At 32.3% G+C, this 22,880-nt stretch overlaps 4 protein-coding genes across 4 annotated transcripts; all 4 read left to right on the top strand.

Annotated features, from left to right (window-relative positions):
- Positions 1–3,258: 3,258 nt before the first annotated feature.
- On the top strand, positions 3,259–4,720 carry LOC106361979 (protein PHYTOCHROME KINASE SUBSTRATE 3). The gene has a single exon (XM_013801794.3). It carries the CDS (start codon positions 3,531–3,533, stop codon positions 4,617–4,619), a length of 1,089 nt encoding a protein of 362 aa, XP_013657248.2. The 5' UTR covers positions 3,259–3,530; the 3' UTR covers positions 4,620–4,720.
- Positions 4,721–11,016: 6,296 nt separating this feature from the next.
- On the top strand, positions 11,017–13,239 carry LOC111210413 (NAP1-related protein 2-like). Its single transcript, XM_022710798.2, has 10 exons — positions 11,017–11,266; positions 11,503–11,625; positions 11,730–11,780; positions 11,872–11,943; positions 12,065–12,178; positions 12,273–12,334; positions 12,416–12,482; positions 12,555–12,611; positions 12,703–12,741; positions 12,905–13,239. Exons 1-10 carry the CDS (start codon positions 11,150–11,152, stop codon positions 12,962–12,964), a joined length of 762 nt encoding a protein of 253 aa, XP_022566519.1. The 5' UTR covers positions 11,017–11,149; the 3' UTR covers positions 12,965–13,239.
- An 819-nt stretch (positions 13,240–14,058) lies between these two features.
- LOC125591725 (protein RKD1-like) lies at positions 14,059–16,164 on the top strand. The gene is made up of 4 exons (XM_048766454.1): positions 14,059–14,500; positions 14,592–14,725; positions 14,809–15,131; positions 15,472–16,164. Exons 1-4 carry the CDS (start codon positions 14,406–14,408, stop codon positions 15,661–15,663), a joined length of 744 nt encoding a protein of 247 aa, XP_048622411.1. The 5' UTR covers positions 14,059–14,405; the 3' UTR covers positions 15,664–16,164.
- Positions 16,165–17,495: 1,331 nt separating this feature from the next.
- Positions 17,496–17,921, top strand: LOC106383771. The gene has a single exon (XM_013823829.1). The coding sequence runs from the start codon at positions 17,496–17,498 to the stop codon at positions 17,919–17,921; it is 426 nt and encodes a 141-aa protein (XP_013679283.1).
- The last annotated feature ends 4,959 nt before the right edge of the window (positions 17,922–22,880 follow it).

Raw genomic sequence — 22,880 nt, 5'->3', positions numbered from 1 at the left:
GGACCAACATTTTTTTCAATTGATTCTTAAGCTGACACGTAAGCCAAATTGACATCCTAATTAAGTGACACCTAAGCATGGTCTCTTTTTAATTAGTACAAACTTAAGGTTACAACTTTTTAAATGATCCTCAATTAATATATTAGGGGATGACAATTTAGCTTACGTGACAGCTTAAGAATCAATTGAAAAAAATGTTGATCCAAATCCAATTACTAGAGCATTATATTAACCCAAAATATAAGAAGCGTGTATTCTTTCCTTAAATAAAAGCTACGGAATTACCTAATATGATTAACATATATATAACAATTAATGACTATGAATAATAAAAATTTGATAACAATTTTTGCATCCTTCTTTATTTTTATTTAATTTTATATTATTAAAAAAATAAACAATCACATTAACCATATAATAAAAAAAATAGATTTTTCTTATATATTATATTTTGAATTTTTTAAAATGACTTTAAATTACAAAAATGAGAAAATCTTATATTTTATATTTTTAAAATTTTAAAACGTCATTAAATTATAAAATGAGGAAACTTTATATGTTATATTTTTTTTATATGTTATATTTTTTCTTATATGTTATATTTTAAAAAAATTTAAAACAATTTTAAATTACAAAAATGTAAGTTTTCCTTAAACATATGAATAAAAGCATTAAAATGACATGTATCAGTTCGATGGTTGATCTGAAACCTTTCAAAACCATAAAAATAAATGTTAAAATAATTCAACTGTGGAAACAGTACTGTTCACTGTTTTCAAGAATGTATTCGGTGGACGAAAATAAGGGTTTTGTGTTATAATTTGTTTAATGTCCAATCCGATCAATCCATGATATATAAATTATAGTTTAGTCCCACAATTTTTAATAAAAATTGAAGTGCTCCATCGGAAAGAAATTATATAATATCAACAAAAAACATTGTATATGTATAAATAAAATGATCAAATATATAAAAAAAAATACCGATAATATATACAAATAAACTCACTCTGTGCAAGGCGTAGATCTTATCCTAGTATATATTTAAAAAGTAGAATAAAATTACATTCGTCAAGAATGGGTTTGAACAACAGAAATCTAAAGGAAGATTGAGAAAGTACTTTAAATTGAGATTCTATTTTGAAAACTAGGCTATTTTAATATCTCACTATGTTATAGACTTTATTAGTAAAACTGTTTATTGTTAGAGATAATTTTCAAATATTTAAATATTTATTATTTAAATATATGTTTATTCCAAAAATAATATTGCTAAGTTCAGAATTTACATAAATAAGTGTAGTTTAGTTTACAATAAAAGTGTAGTTTCCACAAAAAAAAAAGGGGTTAAGAGCAGTGTATTTTCCAATTTTCTAAACTTAGATAGGGGTATTTTGCCAATTATCCCTAAATCTAAAGTGTGTTAGTCTTTGACCTCTGTTAATACTTCCCTTCAGGTCTTGAATTGTGTATGCGTTTCACTACCAAACTAAATTAACGATCTCAAAATCATGTTACATAATGATTTTCTCTTCACGAATCTTGTGTATAAATAATATTTTTTCCTATATCCTATATGTATCGTTAAACAAGTAGTTAAATATGTCCATTGTGCTTGTCTGTTGATAACTTGTGTTTTCCTTAAGACGAGTACTGTGAAGAAAAACAAACATTTGTTTTCCTGACAAATTCCAAAGTTAGTTTTGGATTGTTATTATTCCAAAAGGACAATGATATGATATTGAAAAGATCTTTGATGTTGCCACTGCCAAACTTTCCAGCAGACGTCTAGGCAGTTTATAATTGAATGTGTGATACATATACGTTAGAATTGAAAAATCCATCTAAAACCAATCTTTCAAGCTATTTATTACTGAACAATAAGCATAACAATAAATACCAATCTATTCCTTTGGTCCTTTTATTTCTTTGCACCACGATACCAGTTGTCATAACATTGTCCACATCTTATTCTCATGGATTAAAACACAAAGTGTATAATTCCGATATAAAGAAAGAACTATTTGGTGATTGTGATAATTCGAATCATTCCTCGTTAGGGAAGAAGAAATGTACAGAGTTAAAAGGTCTAAACTCATAATGCTAATTTGGCTTTTATCCACGTTTGATAAAAATTTGAATTCTCCTGATTGTCACATTATTTACTTCAATAACGTTGTCGATTTTTTTTTAAAAAGTTTTCAATATTACTTTATATATAGCTTATGGCTAAAATACTGTCCCTAAACCGGCTTCCATCTTTAAAACTAAATAAATATTCGTAAAATGAATGATACAAAAAAAAAAAAAAATTTAAATCTAACTTATATTTAAAAATAAAATTTATTAAATATTATAGATTTTACTATTTTCTTACTAATATTTAATATAGATTTGATATATATTAAATCAATTTGTATAAAACTAATAAAAATAATATAAAATTATATAATTATCAAAAAATTAGCCTAAACAATATTTATAAAATTTGTAAATATATAAGAAACTAATGATCTTATGATTAGATTTTTTTTTTTAAATTGTAGAAATTTTTGAAAGCTTTGGTAATACAAATTGTATAATTATACAAAAGTAATAATATTTCAAAATTTGAAATGTTATATATGAATATATTTATTTTATAGATGATGTATGAGCTATTACCATATTTTAAAAAAGTTTACCAAAAATAAATATCAATATTAAATGTAATATATGAATTATTACCATATTCTAATAAGTTTACCAAAAATATAAATCAACATTAAATAAAATTATTCATGTCATATTTTTTTTGGAAGTCATGTCATCAATTTCAGTAGCCATGTCATATTTGTTTTGTGAAATTGATTGTAGAGATGACATGTGACAAAATCACTTCGAAAATATAGTCTAGGGGATAGTTTTTTTATACGATAACTCTTTAAATCATATTAAAACCACATCTAAAATACCTTTTTTGTTTTTAAACTCTAACGTTTAGAGCATGATTATTGGGGGGTTCTTAGGGTGGAGTTCTTAACGGAATATAAGAACCCTTCTCTTAACTTTTAACTAAAAAAGTTAAGAACCGGTTCTTAAAACTCTTATTTAAGAGCCGGTTCTTAGTTTTTTTTAATTAAAAATTAAGAGACGGGTTCTTATATTCTGGTAAAAACTCCACCTTAAGAACCTCCCAAATAATCATGTTCTAATGTACTAACCACTTTATGAAAAAATGTACTTATTTTATATGACAAATCTTGAAAAGGCCACAATTAAATTTGTGTTTGCAAATTGTCTGACTACTAACTATGACTTGGAACCACTTCCTCCAATAAGATTATGTTTTCTCTATATAATAGTGAAGAAGCCCCCTCATGAACACATCCACCTTCAAAGCTTTTTCTCTTTGCAAAATCCCCCATCATTTCCATAGATTTCTTCTTCTTGTCATTTCCCTTTAACTCCTTTTTGTTTGATCTTTTGTAATTTATCACTTCATAAAGTAGTCACTAACTAAACAACATATATACAAACACAAAATAGAGATGGATGCTGAAAAGAAGGGTGCCCATTTTCACCAAATCTCAACTCATAAACCACAACTACTTGTCCTCTCCTCGATCCAAGAGCAACCTTCTTCAAAGATCTCAGATAAGCCCACAGTCAAAGCTTCTGTTGCTGATGTTGACTCCGAGATTGGAGTATTCGGCGCAGAAAAGTACTTCAGCATGAAACTAGATCATGTTGACTCCACGGTGGATATCACTAAGCAACACGAGAAGGAAAACAAAGAGTATCATCCTCATACTCATACTCATACTCAGTTGACGAAAACGACGTCATCTAGATCAAGAACAAGCCGACATGGAACTCCAAGTGTAAGATCCGAGTCAAGTTACAACAGTCAAACCTTTCTCATGAGGATGAACAACAACAATGACAACAAGCAACGTAAAACAAACGATGTAAGCGTCTCTTTTGGTGGGTTTAGATGCAACGGTCCATGCTCGGGGGTTAAAACCATCAATACCGACAGAAAGATAGCTGGTAAAGGTAGAAATTATGATCGAGATTTCGTTGCTTACGACGCAAGAAAGCACATGGATAAAGCAAGACCCATGATTTCAATACCTATCCAAAGGTCAGATATCGCCATGAACCTCGAGAGAAAGCTGTCTATACTTACATGGGACGCAATACCAAACCATCTCTCTACCAAGAACATTAATCACAACTCTTCAGTGAGCAGCAAGACACAAGAGGAGGAGACAGCAAGCGAAGCGAGTTCTGATTTGTTTGAGATTGAGAACATAACGAGCAGTGTCTATGAGCCGAGTGAGGTTAGCATTGGATGGAGTGTGGTGACGGGAAGTATAGCAGATCAATCGGTCATTTCGGATTTCGATATTATGAAGAGAGGCACGAGAAGTGGTTCGGTGGTTAAAACTAAACCGGTGATTGCTGGGAAAGTCCGGTCGGGTGGGTTTTTGTCGGGTTGTAAGAGTTACAAAGCTGTCTCGGTTGTTGATAGTGCTAGAAATGTTAAAGAAGCAGCCAAGGTTGATCATCACGAGATGTCTCAGCATAAGAAGTTAAAAACTGAGATTAGGATTCAAGACTTGAGCTTTCTTTAAGAAACAAAGTATGTGTGTGTTTTTATATATTATATAGCTATTTTCAAATGTTTTGTAATATTTGCTTGTGTGCATGTTAATGGATTTTGATGATTTGGTCTCTTGCTGGTTTATGTTATGAAACCCTAGAGTATTGTGATTTTAAGAAAATAGTTCAATGGGAAAAAAACTCTTTAAAATTTTGAGCTTTCGTAGAATTAGATTTTACTACATTCTTTGGAGTGATCTAAGTTTTAAGTTTTCAACGGTATGTTTAATTATAACGTATCTAACTGTAAGGTTAAGAGGTGACATTAACGTATAACTTTATCATTTCTACACCACATGTTTCAATGTTTCATATATCACATCCAATCCTAAACGCTCGATGGAAACGAGCCAGAGCATCTTCAATCTCACTCCATAATTTACTGCAAAATAGAGTGGAAAATGGAACGATGAACAAACAAAAAAATGATTAATCCATAAATAAAGTAATGGATTTTTTGTTTATTTATCACTCAATTTTTCACTCCATTTTGCAGTAAATTATGGAGCGGAGTCGGAGATGCTCTTATATAAAAAGATCGTGATTATATAAATCTTTCTCGTGAGTCTTGATCAGTCTTGACCCCACAAATTTTGCATGTGGATAATAACCAATAAGAAACGTCGACGATAACTTGACGTCGAGACAAAGAATTATATATTAGTCTCTGTGAGATTATGCAAAAATGGCATTAACATTGGCTATGTGTTCGTAGCCATGCAATTACAAACTTAGGGTTGGTTAGTAGTAAATGTGAAGGGAATGTTCTCAAACTGAGACCAATCAATAACTCGAAAAATGTCTATGTTAATCTTTTCTATAAGTATTGTGGTACCACCGGCTATGAAGAATGTTTTCAACAATATTAATTATTCCGTGACCACCTTACCCAATTCCATTCAATATTTAATAAGAAAAAGAAGTATACCTGTTATTATGTTTTTTAATATATATGCACATAAATTCCCAACTAGAGCCAAACAACTCCAATAAATTGAACGTCCAATCTATATTATAATATATGAGTTTTTGCTCACTCCTCAGAGCGTCAAGTCAGCGTTTTGTGGACCCTACTTTTAAAAAGTGTGAAAAAATATCAAATCCATGGCTCGAATCCGGGTTGTTGAGATATAAACACCAACATTTATACCACTAAGCTAAATGATACATGTACATTGATGGTCGAACCGGATATATATTTATGAAGGTTGGAAGCTCTTGCTTCTTCGGCTTCCTCTGAGGGTCGGACCTACAAGTGCGTTATGGGTTTCATTTTTAAATGATATTCATCACGTTATATGAAAAAAAGCTTAAGTTTGCAACAATTATAGTTTTCTCATATTGTAAATTGTTATCGTTTAACATGCTCAAACAAGTCTGAGTTACAGAGTTGCGCCATGTGTCTGTTCGTAATCTATTTTTTCACCGGTGAACTCTTCATGTCCACCTTAAATCGCTTGATCATAAATGTTCCTGATTTGTAGCCCCTATATAAACCCTATATATGTGATTCTCATCTTTGATGAACCCAATCAGCATCTCCACAAAACTCATTGATTCCTCTTAGATTTAACCAACTTCTAGAAAATGTTTCTCTCTGTCTCTCCAATTCGTCAAACCGGCGTCTCGGCGTCCGTCACTCAACCTTCGAATCTCTCCGTCTTGGTCGTAGTAGTCAGAGCATAGCCTCTGGCTTCCTCGCTTCTGGGATTCCCTGAAATTCAAGAAAGACAAGGAGTTTGTGGAAATCACGGTTCTCTTCCTTGATGAAAAGGTAAGTTAATCTTCGATCTATAACACTTATTTAACATAATTGTTTTAATTTATTTTCTGATTCTTTGTTGAATAATATTATTTGCAGATTCCGTGATTCATGGGTTTACTCCCGTCGGATGTGCTAATCATTACATGCCATCTTTGAAAGCTGGTTCCATTGTGAAAGTCGATCGTTTTGAGGTTTCTATGTGCTCAAGCATGTACAAGATAACTATCATCCATTCCTCATCCGTTTCATCTCACTAACCATTATTGATGAAGGCATCACGGGTGCTCTTGAGATCAATCTTCAGTCAAGATTAGACTGTTCGACAATCTCCAAGTGATTGCAAACACAAACCTAGAACTTCCAGGTATATTATCATATTGCATCTGAGTTTATATTATGTTTTGATATCATAACTGATATTTAAACTCACAGATGTGGTTGGGCAAATCTGTTCTGTCCAGGGCTCTGGCCTCACCAAAGAAACAACTCGAGTCGTTATCCGTCTCCTCATTGATCCGTAAGAAACAATCAACACATAATTCCCTTTATATTACTGTCTATATTGTGCTAACATCAATAATCAAAAATATTTCATACCCAAGATTTGTGGTCTTCTATTTATCTCTCTTACTTATCAATCTAATTTTACACAAATCTTTATTTTACTGTTTAAAAGAAACCACAATAACCCAAACAATCAAAACACCAAAAACTAGAATCCCAAAAAAGACGAATCATTAATGATCACCTCTCTTTTTATCTAATTTTACAAATAAACTTCAAAACAAATATACCAAGCCAATCAACTCAACTAAAACTCAACAACACATACATTGAGCCAGCCAAACAAATATAAACTACACGGCCAAATATTTAACAATTTACAAACTTACTTTCACAAATGCTTACGAAGAAGACGAAGACGACAACCAAGATCAGTGAAATTACCTAAACAAAAAAAGCAGAGTAATTAAGTTACGAACTCTGATAAATACAACTAACAATAATTTTTGTTTACATATTACCCATCAAATAAAAGAGAAACAAACACATCAACACCATGAGATACAAGAGACAATCCCAACAGACACAAATGCGGCAACAATATCTCCACCTGCTCACTCCTCTTGTCTTATAAAAATAGCTTATATGCTCAATGTCAACATACCAACGCTATTGTCTTCTTATGAGAAATACATATATTCGTTTAAAACCCATAAAGACCCAAATACTAATTGTCACTCATTTTATAGTTATTTCTACAAGTCTTCGTATATTTGTTTTAAAGGTCCGGTAAAAACAACAAGTTTAAAAGTAAAAAAACATATAACTAACATAATAATAATAAAAAAAAATTATTACTTAATACACACAACTTACACAACTAAACTGGAGAAAAAATATCCAGAAACAAAAGGTACTCTCAACAACCTTAATATAATTTATGTAATCTCAACAGTACAAGTAACAAATTAAAAAGACAAACAAACAATAAGTCTCAGTGACACAACAAACAACACCACGAACTATATCAATCACATTATTAACACAGTTTAGTCATTCATGAGTGGAGAACAGTGCATAAACAGTACATCATCACAACTCTAACCCTATAACAATAAAAAAACTTAAAAAACAATGATCAACCCAAAACGCAAAATTTACAGCTAAAATAACCCTAATAAATATTGAGATGAAACAAGAAATATGTCTACAACTCCGCGCAAGCGCGGAAGCAATGCCCTAGTACGAAATAATGCGATACCTTATTTCTCTAAAATGCCATCCCCTTAAATAAATACTAGGATAAGACCCGCGCCTTGCGCGGGATTAAGTTATTATTTTTATTATATTTTGGAGAATGAAACAATAGTTTGGCTTCATTTGGATTACGGGTGTTCAACCCGGATATCAGGTTAGTTTCGGTTCGGTTCGGTTTTTTTCGGTATTTGGTTAGTAAAATATAACTACTATTCTAAATCAATATTTACTTTGACTTTAGTCTTTCACATACTTTTGAAAGATTTCAACTGGACGACTAAATTGATCAGCCAATCTTGTTGCTTTAAATCATTAGTGTTTATATATATATATATTATTTAGTTTGAATATTTATTAAATAAAAATTCATATGCGTTATATTTTATGATCATTTGTAACTTATTATAACAAAAAAATAATCTATTGATCACAAAATTTTCAGAGTGGGAATATTCAAATTTCTAATAATATATAGACATTTTGAAAAATTCAAATATAACATATAAGAAAAAATATAAATGTTTTTATTATATATTTAATGTGATTTTTTAATATCTTTCAATAATATAAAATTAAAAAAAAAGAACTAAGACACAAAAATTGTTATCAAGTATTTATTATTCATAATAATTAATTTTCATATATACGTTAATCATATTAGGTAATTTCGTAGCTTCTAATTAAGGAAAGTGCAAAAAAAATTTTGGTAGATTATTTATCAATTAGATAGTTAGTTTAATAAAAAATATAATGTAAGTCAAGATGAACCAACCTATTTTTCTAAGAATAGTATATTTTATATAGTCATTTATTAAATGAGAATTTATAATCATACAGTTCTATGATCATTCATATCATTTTATAACTGAATATTTAAATAATCGATAACAAAAATTTCAATGTGAAGTCTTTAATAAGTTTATAATTTATAAATTTTTTTGAAAATTCATTGAAAGTTTTAATATTAAAATATTTATGTAATCTTATGGTATATAGTATAATCTATATATATATATATAAATATATATGTTTTATTATTAAATGATATTTTTTACTCATATGGTTTTAAAATAATGTGTATCTTCTTATAATATTAAATAAAAGTTCATATTAATACAATTTTATGATCATTTGTAACTTATTATGACAAAAAAATAATCTATTGATCACAAAATTTTCAGAGTGAGGATATTCAAATTTCTAATAATTTATAGACGTTTTGAAAAATTTATTATATATTTAATATGATTTTTAAATATATTTTAATAATACAAAATTAAAAAAAGAACTAAGATACAAAAATTGTTATCAAATATTTATTATTCATTATAATTAATTTTCACATATACGTTAATCATATTAGGTAATTTCGTAGTTTTTATTTAAGGAAAGTGCAAAATATTTTTTGGTACGTTATTTATCAATTCGATAGTTAGTTTAATAAAAAGTGTAATATAAGTTAAGATGAACCAACCTATTTTTCTAGGAATAGTATATTTTGTATAGTTATTTATTAAATAAGAATTTATAAGCATACAGTTCTATGATCGTTCATATCGTTTTATAACAAAATATTTAAATCATCGATAACAAAATTTTCAATCTGAAATCTTTAATAAATTTATAATTTATAAATGTTCTTGAAAATTCATTGAAAGTTTTAATATTAAAATATTTATGTAATCTTATGGTATATAGTGTTTAATATATATATATATATATATATATATATATATATATATTTATTTATTTTATTATTAAATGATATTTTTTACTCATATGGTTTTAAAATCATGTGTATCTTCTTATAATAAAAATGTTAAACCAATTGATCATTAATTTTTAACATAATAATTTTAATAGTTTTAGTCATTTATTGTCTTTTTTAAAAATTCAAAATATAACATATACGAAAAAATCTAAATTTTATTTTTATAGCTAATTTGATTGTTTAATTTATTTTAATAATATAAAATTAAACAAAAAATAATGGAGGAGATATACATTGTTATCAAATCTTTATTATTAAACTCATTAATTGTCATATATATATTAGTCATTTATGGTAATTCCGTAGGTTTTATTTAAGGAAAGAAAATATCATATCATATCATTATATCATATAGTTTGACCAACTTATGTATCTAACAACATATAAAAATCGAATGTGGACCTACTTATTTTTCAATTGAATGTAATTGACTACCTAATTTAATTAATACAAAATTGAGGTTACATCTTTTTAAATGTTCCTCAATTAATATATAAGGGATATGAAAGTGGATTTGGTTAATAATTAGTTCTTTTACAAAAAGTTAATTCTATGAGAGTGTACATTCTTCATTTGCCGTCTACTGGCCCATGTTTATTTCTATGATGAGAGTGTTCACTAGCCCGTAAGGCTCTTTAGAAAGCCCTTTATAAGCCCATTTATATAAAATATTAACAAGTTGCTGCAACTCCACTTTTTCCAAATGTAAGTTAATGATTAGTAAGCATTTATCTGACAAGAATATTAAATCTATAAATATGAATATGATCATCATAATACTGTATTAATGTTTGATTTGTTACCTAAGTTTTATTGGTCCCCTTATTACATGATTTCTTTTGTTGTCAACACATGATTTCTTCTTTAATAATTTAAAAAAAAAAAAAAAAAACTTACACAGCATATTGTTAATCAATGATCCGTAAATGTAGTAGATTTCAATTGATAAAAGCTAAATAAAACATGTACAATGAAATCTCTAAAATACCCAGGTTTTATGCGAATTGACAAGAATACCCTTATCACCTAACGTGGCGTCGTCTTATTGGTCAGCAAAAACCTCCCCAAAACCCTAAACTCAACGCTTTTATAGATCAACGAGATTTAGGGTTTTAGCCGCTGCTCTTGTGACGGAACTTAAAAGCAGAGAGAGAGAGCAAAGAGGAGGAGTCTGTGGAATTGCAATTAGGGTAAAAAGTTGAGAGATGGTGGCGGACAAGAGCAAGAAGGCGAAGACTGACGAGGAGAACGTCGAGCAAATCGATGGAGAGCTTGTCCTTTCCATCGAAAAGCTTCAGGCCATTCAAGACGACCTCGAGAAGGTAGAATTTATGAAAACTCCTTTTTTGTCTGAATTGGAATGCTCTTGTCTCGATTAGGTTTTGCATGATCCAAAGTCTGTGTCTTTGTGTCTGAATTGGATTTGCTCTTGTCTCGATTCGGTTTAACTTGCTTTAAAGTCAGTGTCTTTGTGTCTTTCAATTGAAAGTTTGTCGCTTTGTCTTGATTTATCTCAGTGGTGTTGTCTGGTTAACGTTTTGTATGTTTTGTTTGGTAGATAAACGAGAAAGCAAGCGATGAAGTGTTGGAAGTGGAGCAGAAGTACAACGGTATAAGGAAGCCTGTCTATGACAAGCGTGGCGATATCATCAAAGCCATCCCTGACTTCTGGCTCACTGCTGTAAGGAAGCTTCTCTTGTTCTGTTTTTCAATTGCAGAGTTTTTAAGACTTATTGTTGTCTTGTCTCTAATTGGTATTGGATAAAATGTGCTTCCTTTTGGCAGTTCTTGAGCCACCCTGCTCTTGGTGAACTTTTGACTGAAGAAGACCAAAAGGTTTGTGTTTTCATTACACCCTTCTTCCCTTTTGATTGATTCACATCATAGTCACCTCTTAGATTCGTTTTTTCTTCCTCTGGTTGGATAGATATTCAAATATCTAAGCTCTCTGGAAGTTGAGGATGCCAAAGATGTGAAGTCTGGATACTCTATCACTTTTGTAAGTTTCTGCTCTTTATTAGTATCTTTTATCATATCTCTGATTGATCTATAGAACGCCAAGGGATAAGTTTTTTAGTTTGTTAGTATACTGATTGTTGTTAAATTTGTGTGGACTGCAGAACTTCAATCCCAACCCTTACTTTGAGGATGGGAAACTAACTAAGACCTTTACCTTCCTCGAAGAAGGGACAACCAAAATCACAGCAACACCTATCAAGTGGAAAGAGGGCAAGGTAATTTTAGATATCTATATTTGCACAACATAAGCTTATTACTTGAATTGTCCTCTCACTGTTCTGAACTATGTTTTCTCAATTATGTATGAAGGGCTTGCCAAACGGAGTTGATCACGAGAAGAATGGAAACAAACGTGCATTACCTGAAGAGAGGTATAAGTCGACTTAAAGCCTTTCTGATTAGCAAAAATCACATGTCTAATGACTCTTTATCTTAACTGTTTTTTTTTTCAGTTTCTTTACCTGGTTTAGCGATGCTCAGCACAAGGAAGAAGACGTTGAAGTAGAGATTCACGACGAGGTAATGATCTAGTATATTACAGTGACATCATGTCTTGTCCTATTTGAACTCAGAAAATTTGTCTTGTAACAGGTTGCTGATATCATCAAGGAAGATTTATGGGCTAACCCTCTCACCTACTTCAACAATGTAAGCTATTCACTTTTTTCTAATTTTAACATTGGTTAGAGCATTTAAGTCACTAGAAGGTTTTGGTAAATCGTTATATTTAACTTTGTAGGAGGCTGATGAAGAGGATTTTGATGATGAAGATGATGAGGTATAACATCCAATTTCCTTTGCTTGGTTTAATTTTCTGCATCTATGATATTGATATGATGAGATGAAAGTTTAGACAGAGCATTGTTTATTGTAATGTATAAAACAATTGCAGTTTAAGTCTTTTGACCTGATAAGTTTTTTTTTTCAAACCAAAACTCTAGGGGGAAGAAGGTGATTCTGATGAAGACGATGACGCGGAAGGCGAAGATGGTGAGGAATGATGGGAGAGGCGCTTCCCCATAAACCACATTTGCTTACATGTCTTCTATAACAGAGTGTGTGTTGAAAGGGTTTTTAATTTTAAGCAAAATGGGTCATGACGACAACATATAAGACAAGCTTTTCATGCTTCGATAAGAATACATTTTAGCTATTTTAATCTTTTTGTTTGTAGGAGTTCCATTTTCAGTCTTTGTTGCTTAAACTGTTTTCGAGTCTGACATATCTATTATCTTCTACTGTTCTTATATAAATGATCTCCTTTCTTCTGTGTGTTTTTAGTATCTTCTGAGCTCTCATATAATCTTTGTTGTTTTCTGCTTGTGTAACTTCACTCTTAAAAACATTCAGTGTTTAGTGAGAAAGATGAGAAAAGAACACGAAACATAGCTCTGTATTCTATTACCAACATCTTGAAGAAGTCAATTGAATCTTCGGTTTGGATTAGTCACTTCTTTTCTTGGTACAAATATACCAACTAGATCATAAAAAATGGAATTTAAATATATTTTTGAAAGCGGTCTGCCAAAAATGCCCTTATCCTAAATACAACTTTAGCAATAACACACAACCGAAAAAATTGCAGTACAAAAATAAGTTGCACAAAATCAGTTTCTCATCGTAAATTAATCTTAACCGTTTTATTTTGTATTTGGAAAATGTAGAATTATTATTAACGGTTACTTTTAAGCCGCAACAAAGATTATTGTAACATCAGTTATTTTTTAGTTCAACAGTTAAATTCTTGATTGGTACCGTACGTTACAACTTGTAGCATAACTGGTTATAATTCTATAGTATGTTAATTCTTTTCCAACCAGTATGTTTATTTTGTTTTCATGTAAAATACATAGAAAAAGTCGTAAACCTGAAATAATTCTCTCTTTAAATCTAAATAGTTTTAGGAACTTAATTAATGACGTATAATATGGACCCACCCAGAGGATCAAATGAACTACGATTAGATATCGGTCAGATATAAATAATCATTACTAATAGCGTGGGAAATCTAATAGAACTAAACGTACAGACAACAAACTATAATTGTCACACAACGCGAGTAGACATAGTTCTACATAACTTATGTGTGTAAACTGATTTATACTGTATATTTTTAGACAATATTTTTGGAACGTGAGAAAAAGGAGAAGAGATCTTATCAACTCATAATCATATGCATGCTGCTGCATGCAGAGATTTTAAAAAGATAATTCTATTTTTATGAATTAATCTTAAAAACGTCCCTCTTATTGGCATTAATTAGCATTAATTATTTTATATCTCTCTCGTAACTCCAAATTTTACAGGGCAATCAATTAGCCGTCAATGCCCACTTTTCCCGTAGAGTTCTATAACTTCACTTGCATACCTTCTCTTTCCATATCTACCAGTATATTTTTATCTACACCTCTTTCTTTCTTTATCTGATTAGTGATCATATTAATGATGATGAACTCGTTTAGCAATTTGGAGTGTGATAAGGTATTTGGCAAAGAAGATAAGCCATTCTCGTTTCTAGAGTATTTCTCTTATCAAAGGTAAAAATATTGACCACGAGCCCTCTTTTTACATGTTTATACTTCTTTTTTTTATTGATCCATACTTAATGTTGTGTGCTCGTTAATGCAGCGAGTTTACCAATAATTTCTTTGGATTGGAAGATGAAATTATTTCCTCTGGCAACTATGATTATTATCTTCCATCTGCCTCAAGCTTTCTGGCTTTACCTGATCTTGAACCCATCTCCATCGTCTCTCATGAAGGTATATATACATGCATTATATTGTATTTAGACTCTCATGTGTTCATGTAAGCATTTCTAACTCTTATCTTTTTGCTTATACAGATATACTTAACGACTACGGTTCTGTTTCATGGACTGAAAAAGAGTCAGTGTTTGATGAACATCAAAGAGAAGATTTTGATTTGGTGAAAGAGACTGAAACTATCAAGAAAAGAGCCAGAGAAGAATGTGCTTATAGTAGCTATGCTGCAAAGCCATTGTCGAAGGAAACCATCTCATTGTACTATGACATGCCAATAGCTCAAGCGGCTAAGGAGCTTAACATTGGTTTAACTCTTTTGAAGAAGAAATGTCGTGACTTGGGTATTCAGCGTTGGCCTCATCGTAAATTCATGAGCCTAGATAATCTCATCGAGAATGTCAAGGTATATATATGAACTATCCCATACTTATACTACGATTAAGTTGTAACTTGTGAAATTACTACAGATTTTTCTTCAAAAAACAACACAAAGCTCTCTAGGGATTAAGTAGGAATCATATATTGTATGGTTTTTTTGTTTTTTTTTTCATATTTTAAGTTTTGTAATTTAGTGAACTTTTGATGTTGTAACCAAGTAGTGATAGTTCAATGGTTGAGTTAAAGTGGGTCGAGGTCAGGGTTCGAATCTAACCAGCTACATATTTCCACTATTAGCCTTCTACTTAGCCAATATAGGAGATGAGCGAATTTTGATGTGACTACCTTTGTAACTGAAACAGGAGAAGTTGGAGAAAGGGGAAGGGAACGCAGATGAGCAAAGAAAAAAATTGGAAAAGCTCACGAAGGAGAAGAAAAGGATGAAGGAGTCTCCAGATTTGGAATATGAGGATAAGACAAAGAGATTGAGACAAGCTTGTTACAAGGCTAACCATAAGAGAAAGAGAAGACTTGTCATGTCTACGTCAACCACATGACATCATCTTCTCTTTGATCAGTAAAATACACAACAAGACTAGATTGACTAATAAGTGCACGATTTGTTTGGAATAGTTTAATTGTACCATCTAGACTTAAGTTTGACGATGAATCTATGTTGTGTACAGGCTTGTAAGCAGTCATGTTTGTTCATCGCGTCGTTTTGAGTTGGCGTATGAATTGATGAATGGTGAATGAGATTGAGAACTAGGTAGCGATATTGTTTAAAGCTTTGCGACTTGGCAAAATCATATATAGTTTATTCCTATGTTAGTCTTTTTGTTATGGTTCTATGCTCTCGGTTCAATCTAGCATTGGACTCTGGTTCAAGAAGCATTCAACTGATTCTAAATCATTTTAAAGTGTCGGTTCAAAGGAGATTATTAAATGACTTTTTCTTGGGTTCACCCCCTAGGGTGAACCTTTAGGTTCACCAACCAATAGAAAGTTGTCATTTTAGATCTAGTATCTTTTAATTAAGGAAACAAAATAACTTGCCAAATTATATTATGCTTTTAAAATAAAAAATAAAAAATTAAATAAATAAAAATAACAATAGTTCTAAAAAAAGATTATTTAAAAAAAATATTTATTTTTAAGATTTAGAGTTTAGTGTTTAAGATTTATAATTTAGAATTTATCCAAATGTTTAGTGTTTTTCCAAGGGTTTAGGGTTTACCTAAGGGTTTAGGGTTTACCCAAGGGTTTAGGGTTTACCCAAGAGTTTAAGGTTTTCCCAAGGGTTTAGGGTTTAGGATTAGAGTTTAGGGTTTAGTGTTTTGTTGACAACATGTTTAGTGTTTTTCCAAGGGTTTAGGGGTTTACCCAAGGATTTAGGGTTTACCCAAGGATTTAGGGTTTAGGATTTGAGTTTAGGATTTAGTATTAGAGTTTAGGGTTTACTGTTTTGTTGACAACATTTTTTTTTTTTTTGAATTCGTTTTTTATATATTATTTTTATTTATTTTTAAATTTTATTTTGAAAAAATAATATAATTTGCCAAGTTATTTGGTTTCCTTAATTAAAAGATACTAGATTTAAAATGATAATTTTCTATTGGTTGGTGAACCTAGAGGTTCACCCTAGGGGGTGAACCCAAGAATAACTCTTATTAAATGGGCAAATCTCCAAATTTGTAGCATTTTTAAAAAATAAATTTAGTCTAAAAATAACACCAATAAAAAATTTCAAAATAACACTCATTTAACAAGAAAAATCTAAATCACTTTAATTTCTAAACCTCAATTTCACCTCACTCTTTAAATACTAAACTCTAAAAACTAATCAATAAATTTAGACTAAAATATGAAATGTATATTTATTTATTTTTATTTTTAGTAAGTGTTATTTTAGAAACAATTTCATTATATGCTAATTTTGTCAGAAAACTGATTCAATAATATGTGAGGATATATATCTTAGAATTCTATATCTTATCCACGCTCAGAAATCTATTTGATATACTTGAGCGATTTAAATGTTCTTAGATAGTGGTTGTCAAACATAGAAATTCTTAAGAAAATAAGGAAATTGTAAGTAAAAAAAAAAGGAAATTGTTACACTCGTCTAAAAAAGGAAACTGTACTCTCGTCTTAAAAAAAAAGAAAGAAAAGGAAATTGCTTGGGTAAATACCCAACTAAAAGCACAATTAGATCACCGACTAAAAAGGTTCTCCTGATAAACAATGTAGTAGCCCCTCTACTATAAATATAAGTATATAACTCACTCAAAGCAAAATCAAGATCATCGAGAGCGACTACGAACAACAATAAAAATTTGTGTATAACCCTCTTCCTTCGATTTAACCGAGAGTGTTTGCATAACTAGTCATGAGAAGCAAATTCTCCCACAAAATCAGTTACAATCCTGAACTAGAAGATGCTGGCACAATCAGAGTCACGGCCACGATCTTTGGCGAAGATAAAAACTTGACATTCACGACTCTCTCGCTCGCCAAAGACTTCCTAGATGATGAGAATCATGACGAGTGTAAAAGCAAAGAGGACTTGAATTACTTCTTGATGGAAGCTGAAATCAACGACGATCTTATCTATGATGCGATAATGAAGCTAATTATGTATGTTGATGAAGTAACTTGTCCCACAAGTAGTGAGTATTCTCCTGGATGTGCTTTGAAAGTTCGGCTGGATCTTGTTCCGGATTATCTTGACGTTGAGTGTACCGTAAAGTGGTTTGAGACTAATTATGTTTGTCCATTGTGTCTTGTCGAGTTACCATGTGAATGTGAAGAATGATGACCTATAAGTGCTCCATCGGTTGCAAAAAAAAATCTACAAGATTATAGATTTGACTTAGAGTTACTTATTGTGGTAATGAAGCTTTGTTTAATATATTTTTAATTCTACCCTTTTGTTTTTGTTCTTCGAAATTATCCACTATATATTAAAGTAGAAGCATTATAATAAATACTTTCACATCAAACTGGACACATGTCACATATAAAAACATTGTAATAAATGTGTTCACAGTAAAATGGACACATGTCACATGTATAGAGTTTTTCAGCCAAACTGATACGTCCTAGATTGAAGGATCACTTTAGCTGGGTGTTGGATATGATCTGAGAAGACAAATGACACTTCTGGAACTAAGATGGAATGAAAGGATCGTCAAGAGATGCGGAATGACTCTTGATATACCCACGATCTAAAGCTAACCACCAAAGGAAGATGCAGAATGAATGTCACATGTATAGAGTTTCTCAGCCAAACTGATACGTCATAGATTGAAGGATCACTTTAGTTGGGTGTTGGATATGATCCGAGAAGGCAAATGACACTTCTGGAACTGAGATGGATTGAAAGAATCGTCAAGAGATGCGGAATGACTCTTGATATACCCACGATCTAAGGATAACCACCAAAGAAAGAATGAATGTATTGGCTAACCACCAAACAACACACAAAGATGAATTGGTTGACCACCAAATCAACAAGCCGGTTCACACTAATGAACTAGCTAAAGAACTCTCTCTCTCACTCAGAGAAGAAACGAAAATAAACTCAAAAACCATAGACTTATTTTATTTATGGAAGAGATTACATATTTATACTACTTGTAGTCAAAGAGAATTAAAGAGAATTGTGGGAAAACAAAGCATAAAAAATAGAAACATTGACTAGAATATTATTAATGAGTCAAAGACTCAGTCTTCCATGTAGATTGTTCAAAGATGGCCCTTCAGGTAATGTCCAGGTTCATCTGAACCAGATGGATGCACAGGGTAAAGATAAAGACGCTTGCGGGACTGTCCGGATGGTCCGCCGGATGAGAATGCATGTTCGTCTTCGGTTTCTTCACGACCCAAGCTAAGTCTGGCTCGACCGTGGCTCTTAGAATGTCGAGTTGGTCGGGGAAGACGAGCTCCGGTACGGTCAGTTCGGTCGTCTGGTCCTGGTTCCAGCCGAAGCTCCAATCGGGACGCACACGGGACGGCTCGGACAGTCTGATCGGTATGGTCGGATGAACGAACCTCGGTAAAATTCTTCAAAACGTCATGATCTCCATGTTGGCCGGCTCCAATGGACTGATCCAAGAACCGGGGCACATCATTCACTTCCTCTTCAAAAAGATTTGTCCTCAAATCTGAAACATTAAAAGGAAAATGATTATAAGCAAAAGAACCATAATCAGTACAATGCTCACCTTGAGTTCGGTCTGTTTTTTGAATGGAAGATGATTCTTCTTGGTTGGCTTGATGACCACGAATTTGTTCTTCATCTAGCCCCTCCATTGGCTCATATGTGAAGTCATCGAAAATAGGCAATGGGTCTTCCTTTTCTGGCTCGGTTTCAACGTTCTCATTCTCCAAAGTCACCAACGGTCTTTGCTTTTGACATTTGTTAGCATAATGACCTATCCTATGGCCTTTGAAGCACCTGGTAGAATGAGCTTTGCTTGTGGATTTCACAGCTTTGCTTTTATCAGAAGACAACACAATAGTTTTCAAATCAGAATTTGAAAGAGAAGAAAAATTACTTTGTTGTTTTGGTGCAGGAGAAGTGTTGGTGTTTCCCTTCTTTTTGAGTTGCCGGATAGCATGAATTTCCTTATGCAACATCTTCTCCAAGCTGACGTAAGTCTGAAGCTCATTCTAATCAAACACATCACGGTTGCTTCTCTTGGCTTTGGTGAAGGGACGATCACCACTTCTGACCCACTTCTCATCATCATCGAACATGTTTTGTCTCTTCCGTCGGTTTCTTTGTTTATGCACAAAATCAAACCCATTAGAAGCAAACTGTTTCTTATTTCCAAAAATCATTTGTTCTTTTTCTAACACGGTTTTAAAAGGAAAGTAAATGTCTTGTTGTGGTTTTGATTTCTTGAGAAGTCCAAACATCCTGAAAACACTTAACAAAAGAGTTAGCAAATAAAAATCCTCACACTCTCAAAGTGTTTAGCTCACAATTTTTAGGTGATCACTCAGAGTTCTTTCCACTGGTTCAAAGGATAATAAGCAGTCAAAATACAGCAATCAAAACCCAAAACAAACTTTTGTGGGAAAAAGAAAAGAGAAAGAAAGATGAAGAGATTTTTGACATGGATCCGTCTTAACTGTCCTAAGGCTGGGTTTCTCTTCAGTCAGCAGGGTTTTTCTTCCACCACTCCCCCTGGATTTCTCTTCAGAAGTGATTCAAGCCTAAAACATTAACTCTTTTTTTCTTTTTCTTTTTATATCATTTTTTTAAAGGTGATCACAATGGAGTAAAAGTACAGCCCAGATCCAACATGAAATAAGAAAAGAAAATCGTGGAGAGATGAGAAGATGAAAAGATGAAATGAAAACAAACCAGCCAAAGTGGCTCTGATACCACTTGATACGTCCTAGGTTGAAGGATCACTTTAGCTGGGTGTTGGATATGATCCGAGAAGGCAAATGACACTTTTGGAACTGAGATGGATTGAAAGGATCGTCAAGAGATGCGGAATGGCTCTTGATATATCCACGATCTAAGGCTAACCACCAAAGAAAGAATGAATGTGTTGGCTAACCACCAAACAACACAGAAAGATGAATTGGTTGACCACCAAATCAACAAGCCGGTTCACACCAATGAACTAGCTAAAGAACTCTCTCTCTCACTCAGAGAAGAAACGAAAATAAACTCAAAAACCATAAACTTATTTTATTCATGGAAGAGATTACATATTTATACTACTTGTAGTCAAAGAGAATTAAAGAGAATTGTGGGAAAACAAGACATAGAAAATAGAAACATTGACTAGAATATTATTAATGAGTCAAAGACTAAGTCTTCCATGCAGATTGGTCAAAGATGGCCCTTCAGATAATGTTCATGTTCATCCGAACCAGATGGATGCACGGGGTAAAGATAAGAATGCTTGCGGGACTGTCCGGATGGTCCGCCGGATGAGAATGCATGTACGTCTTCGATTTCTTCATGACCCAAGCTAAGTCTGGCTCGACCGTGGCTCTTAGAATGTCGAGTTGGTCGGGGAAGACGAGCTCCGGCACGGTCAGTTCGGTTGTCTGGTCGTGGTTCCAGCCGAAGCTCCAATCGGGACGCACGCGGGACGGCTCGGTCAGTCTGATCGGTACGGTCGGATGAACGAATCTCGGTAAAATTGTTCAGAACGTCCTGATATCCATGCTGGTCGGCTCCGATGGACTGATCGGCTCCAATGGACTGAACCACGAACCGGGGCACATCACAAACTCTACATAAATATGTTCACGCTATGTACTTTATGTTTTTTTTTTAATATAAAACTCACATGCATGGTTCTTTTTACGTTATTTTTACTGTCTACGAATAGAGCTGGACAAATTATTCATAAATTTTGATTCGATTCGTTATCCGTTTTGATTCGAACCGAAAAATACGGATATCCGTTACTCTACGAAACAAATCAAATACTAAAATGCAATATCCGTAAAAAAAAACAAATCACAAATATCAATATTTATAGGAACGAATATCCAATTTGATTTGTTATATGCGTATATATATATATATACACATATATATATATAAAGAATTATATATAAGTTATATATTATAGTTTATATAAATTGTACAATATTTTTGTTTTTAAATAATTTCATTTAAAGAATTTTATATTTCGTGTATTACTTTGAAAAAAATGTCATTTAATATTAATTAACAATATCTTTATATATTTATCAACCATCTTTATATACTTTTTTTAAAATGAATGTTAAATTTATTAAAAAAAAGTACTTTTGTACAATGACCGTAACTGTAGCTGAAGTGTTTGCTAAAAAAGATGAAAAATAAGCTCAAGAATCATCTAACTGAAAACCATGTTTCCATGGCCTTTGTGTGTTTTCGATCCCCCATGAGCCTTAGACTTGAAATTCGGTTTCTGACTAATTTGTCAATGCACCGAATCAAAGCAGCAGGACTGTTTGGGGCTTCACCATGTCTTCTTCCGTTCCTCTATTCCAGATGGTAGAGAGTGCTGCTTGAAACACATATCTGATTAGAAAGAGCCGAGTCTTGTTCCTGGTCTGCTTTGTTAGGAGCCGAATGATCTCTCCCCCATTCAGTTGTGTAATCCAAAGATAGGAGCTTATGAGTAGGCTCTTCCAAACTTCCTCCGAGAACTTACAATTGAAAAACAGATGGTTTCGTGTTTCAGTGAGGTCAGGACAGAGACTGCAGACTGTTGAAACGCCCGTGTGCCATAGGGAAATTCTATCTCCTGTGGGTACTCTGTTCAAAAGCGCAACCCAAGCTGTGAAAGAGTATCGAGGGGTATTGTAGGGGAACCAAATCCCGCGATACCGGTCAACCTTTGTGCGTGCTGGCCGAATTAGCTTCTATGTATTCTTGGAGCTAAACTCTGTTTTATATGTATCATCCCCTGTTTTTCAAAGTCTCACATCCTCACTCTGAGTTAAACCTCTCGTGCGAACAGACAAAATCTCTTCTTCAATTACGTTAAACACGTTTTCCCTATGCCTTCGTCTACGGTGGGACAACACTACCTTCTCCACTGTGTCATTCAGTCTGATTCCCATATCAATTGTTCCACGACCATTGGTTTTGTCTATTAGTCTGCCATGAGAAGACCAAGTAGCGAACCAGAAGTAAGTAGAACGACCATTGTTAACATTTATTCTCGTAAGAGTAGCTGCCTTGTCTCTGTACTTTTAAAAAAAATTCCACATCCAAGACCCGAGAGAGCTTCTTTCCTTGACTGAC

This window comes from Brassica napus, chromosome C8, assembly GCF_020379485.1.
Source record: "Brassica napus cultivar Da-Ae chromosome C8, Da-Ae, whole genome shotgun sequence".
Lineage (NCBI taxonomy): Eukaryota > Viridiplantae > Streptophyta > Magnoliopsida > Brassicales > Brassicaceae > Brassica > Brassica napus.
This window is presented reverse-complemented; position numbering and strand designations above follow the sequence as displayed.

Coding starts and splice junctions, on each gene's coding strand:
- LOC125591725 (XM_048766454.1), top strand. CDS start 14,406: ATGATGATGAACTCGTTTAGCAATTTGGAGTGTGATAAGGTATTTGGC. Junction 14,501..14,591: donor GAGTATTTCTCTTATCAAAG/GTAAAAATATTG, acceptor TCGTTAATGCAG/CGAGTTTACCAATAATTTCT. Junction 14,726..14,808: donor CTCCATCGTCTCTCATGAAG/GTATATATACAT, acceptor TTGCTTATACAG/ATATACTTAACGACTACGGT.
- LOC111210413 (XM_022710798.2), top strand. CDS start 11,150: ATGGTGGCGGACAAGAGCAAGAAGGCGAAGACTGACGAGGAGAACGTC. Junction 11,626..11,729: donor CTGACTTCTGGCTCACTGCT/GTAAGGAAGCTT, acceptor TCCTTTTGGCAG/TTCTTGAGCCACCCTGCTCT. Junction 11,944..12,064: donor CTGGATACTCTATCACTTTT/GTAAGTTTCTGC, acceptor TGTGGACTGCAG/AACTTCAATCCCAACCCTTA.
- LOC106383771 (XM_013823829.1), top strand. CDS start 17,496: ATGAGAAGCAAATTCTCCCACAAAATCAGTTACAATCCTGAACTAGAA.
- LOC106361979 (XM_013801794.3), top strand. CDS start 3,531: ATGGATGCTGAAAAGAAGGGTGCCCATTTTCACCAAATCTCAACTCAT.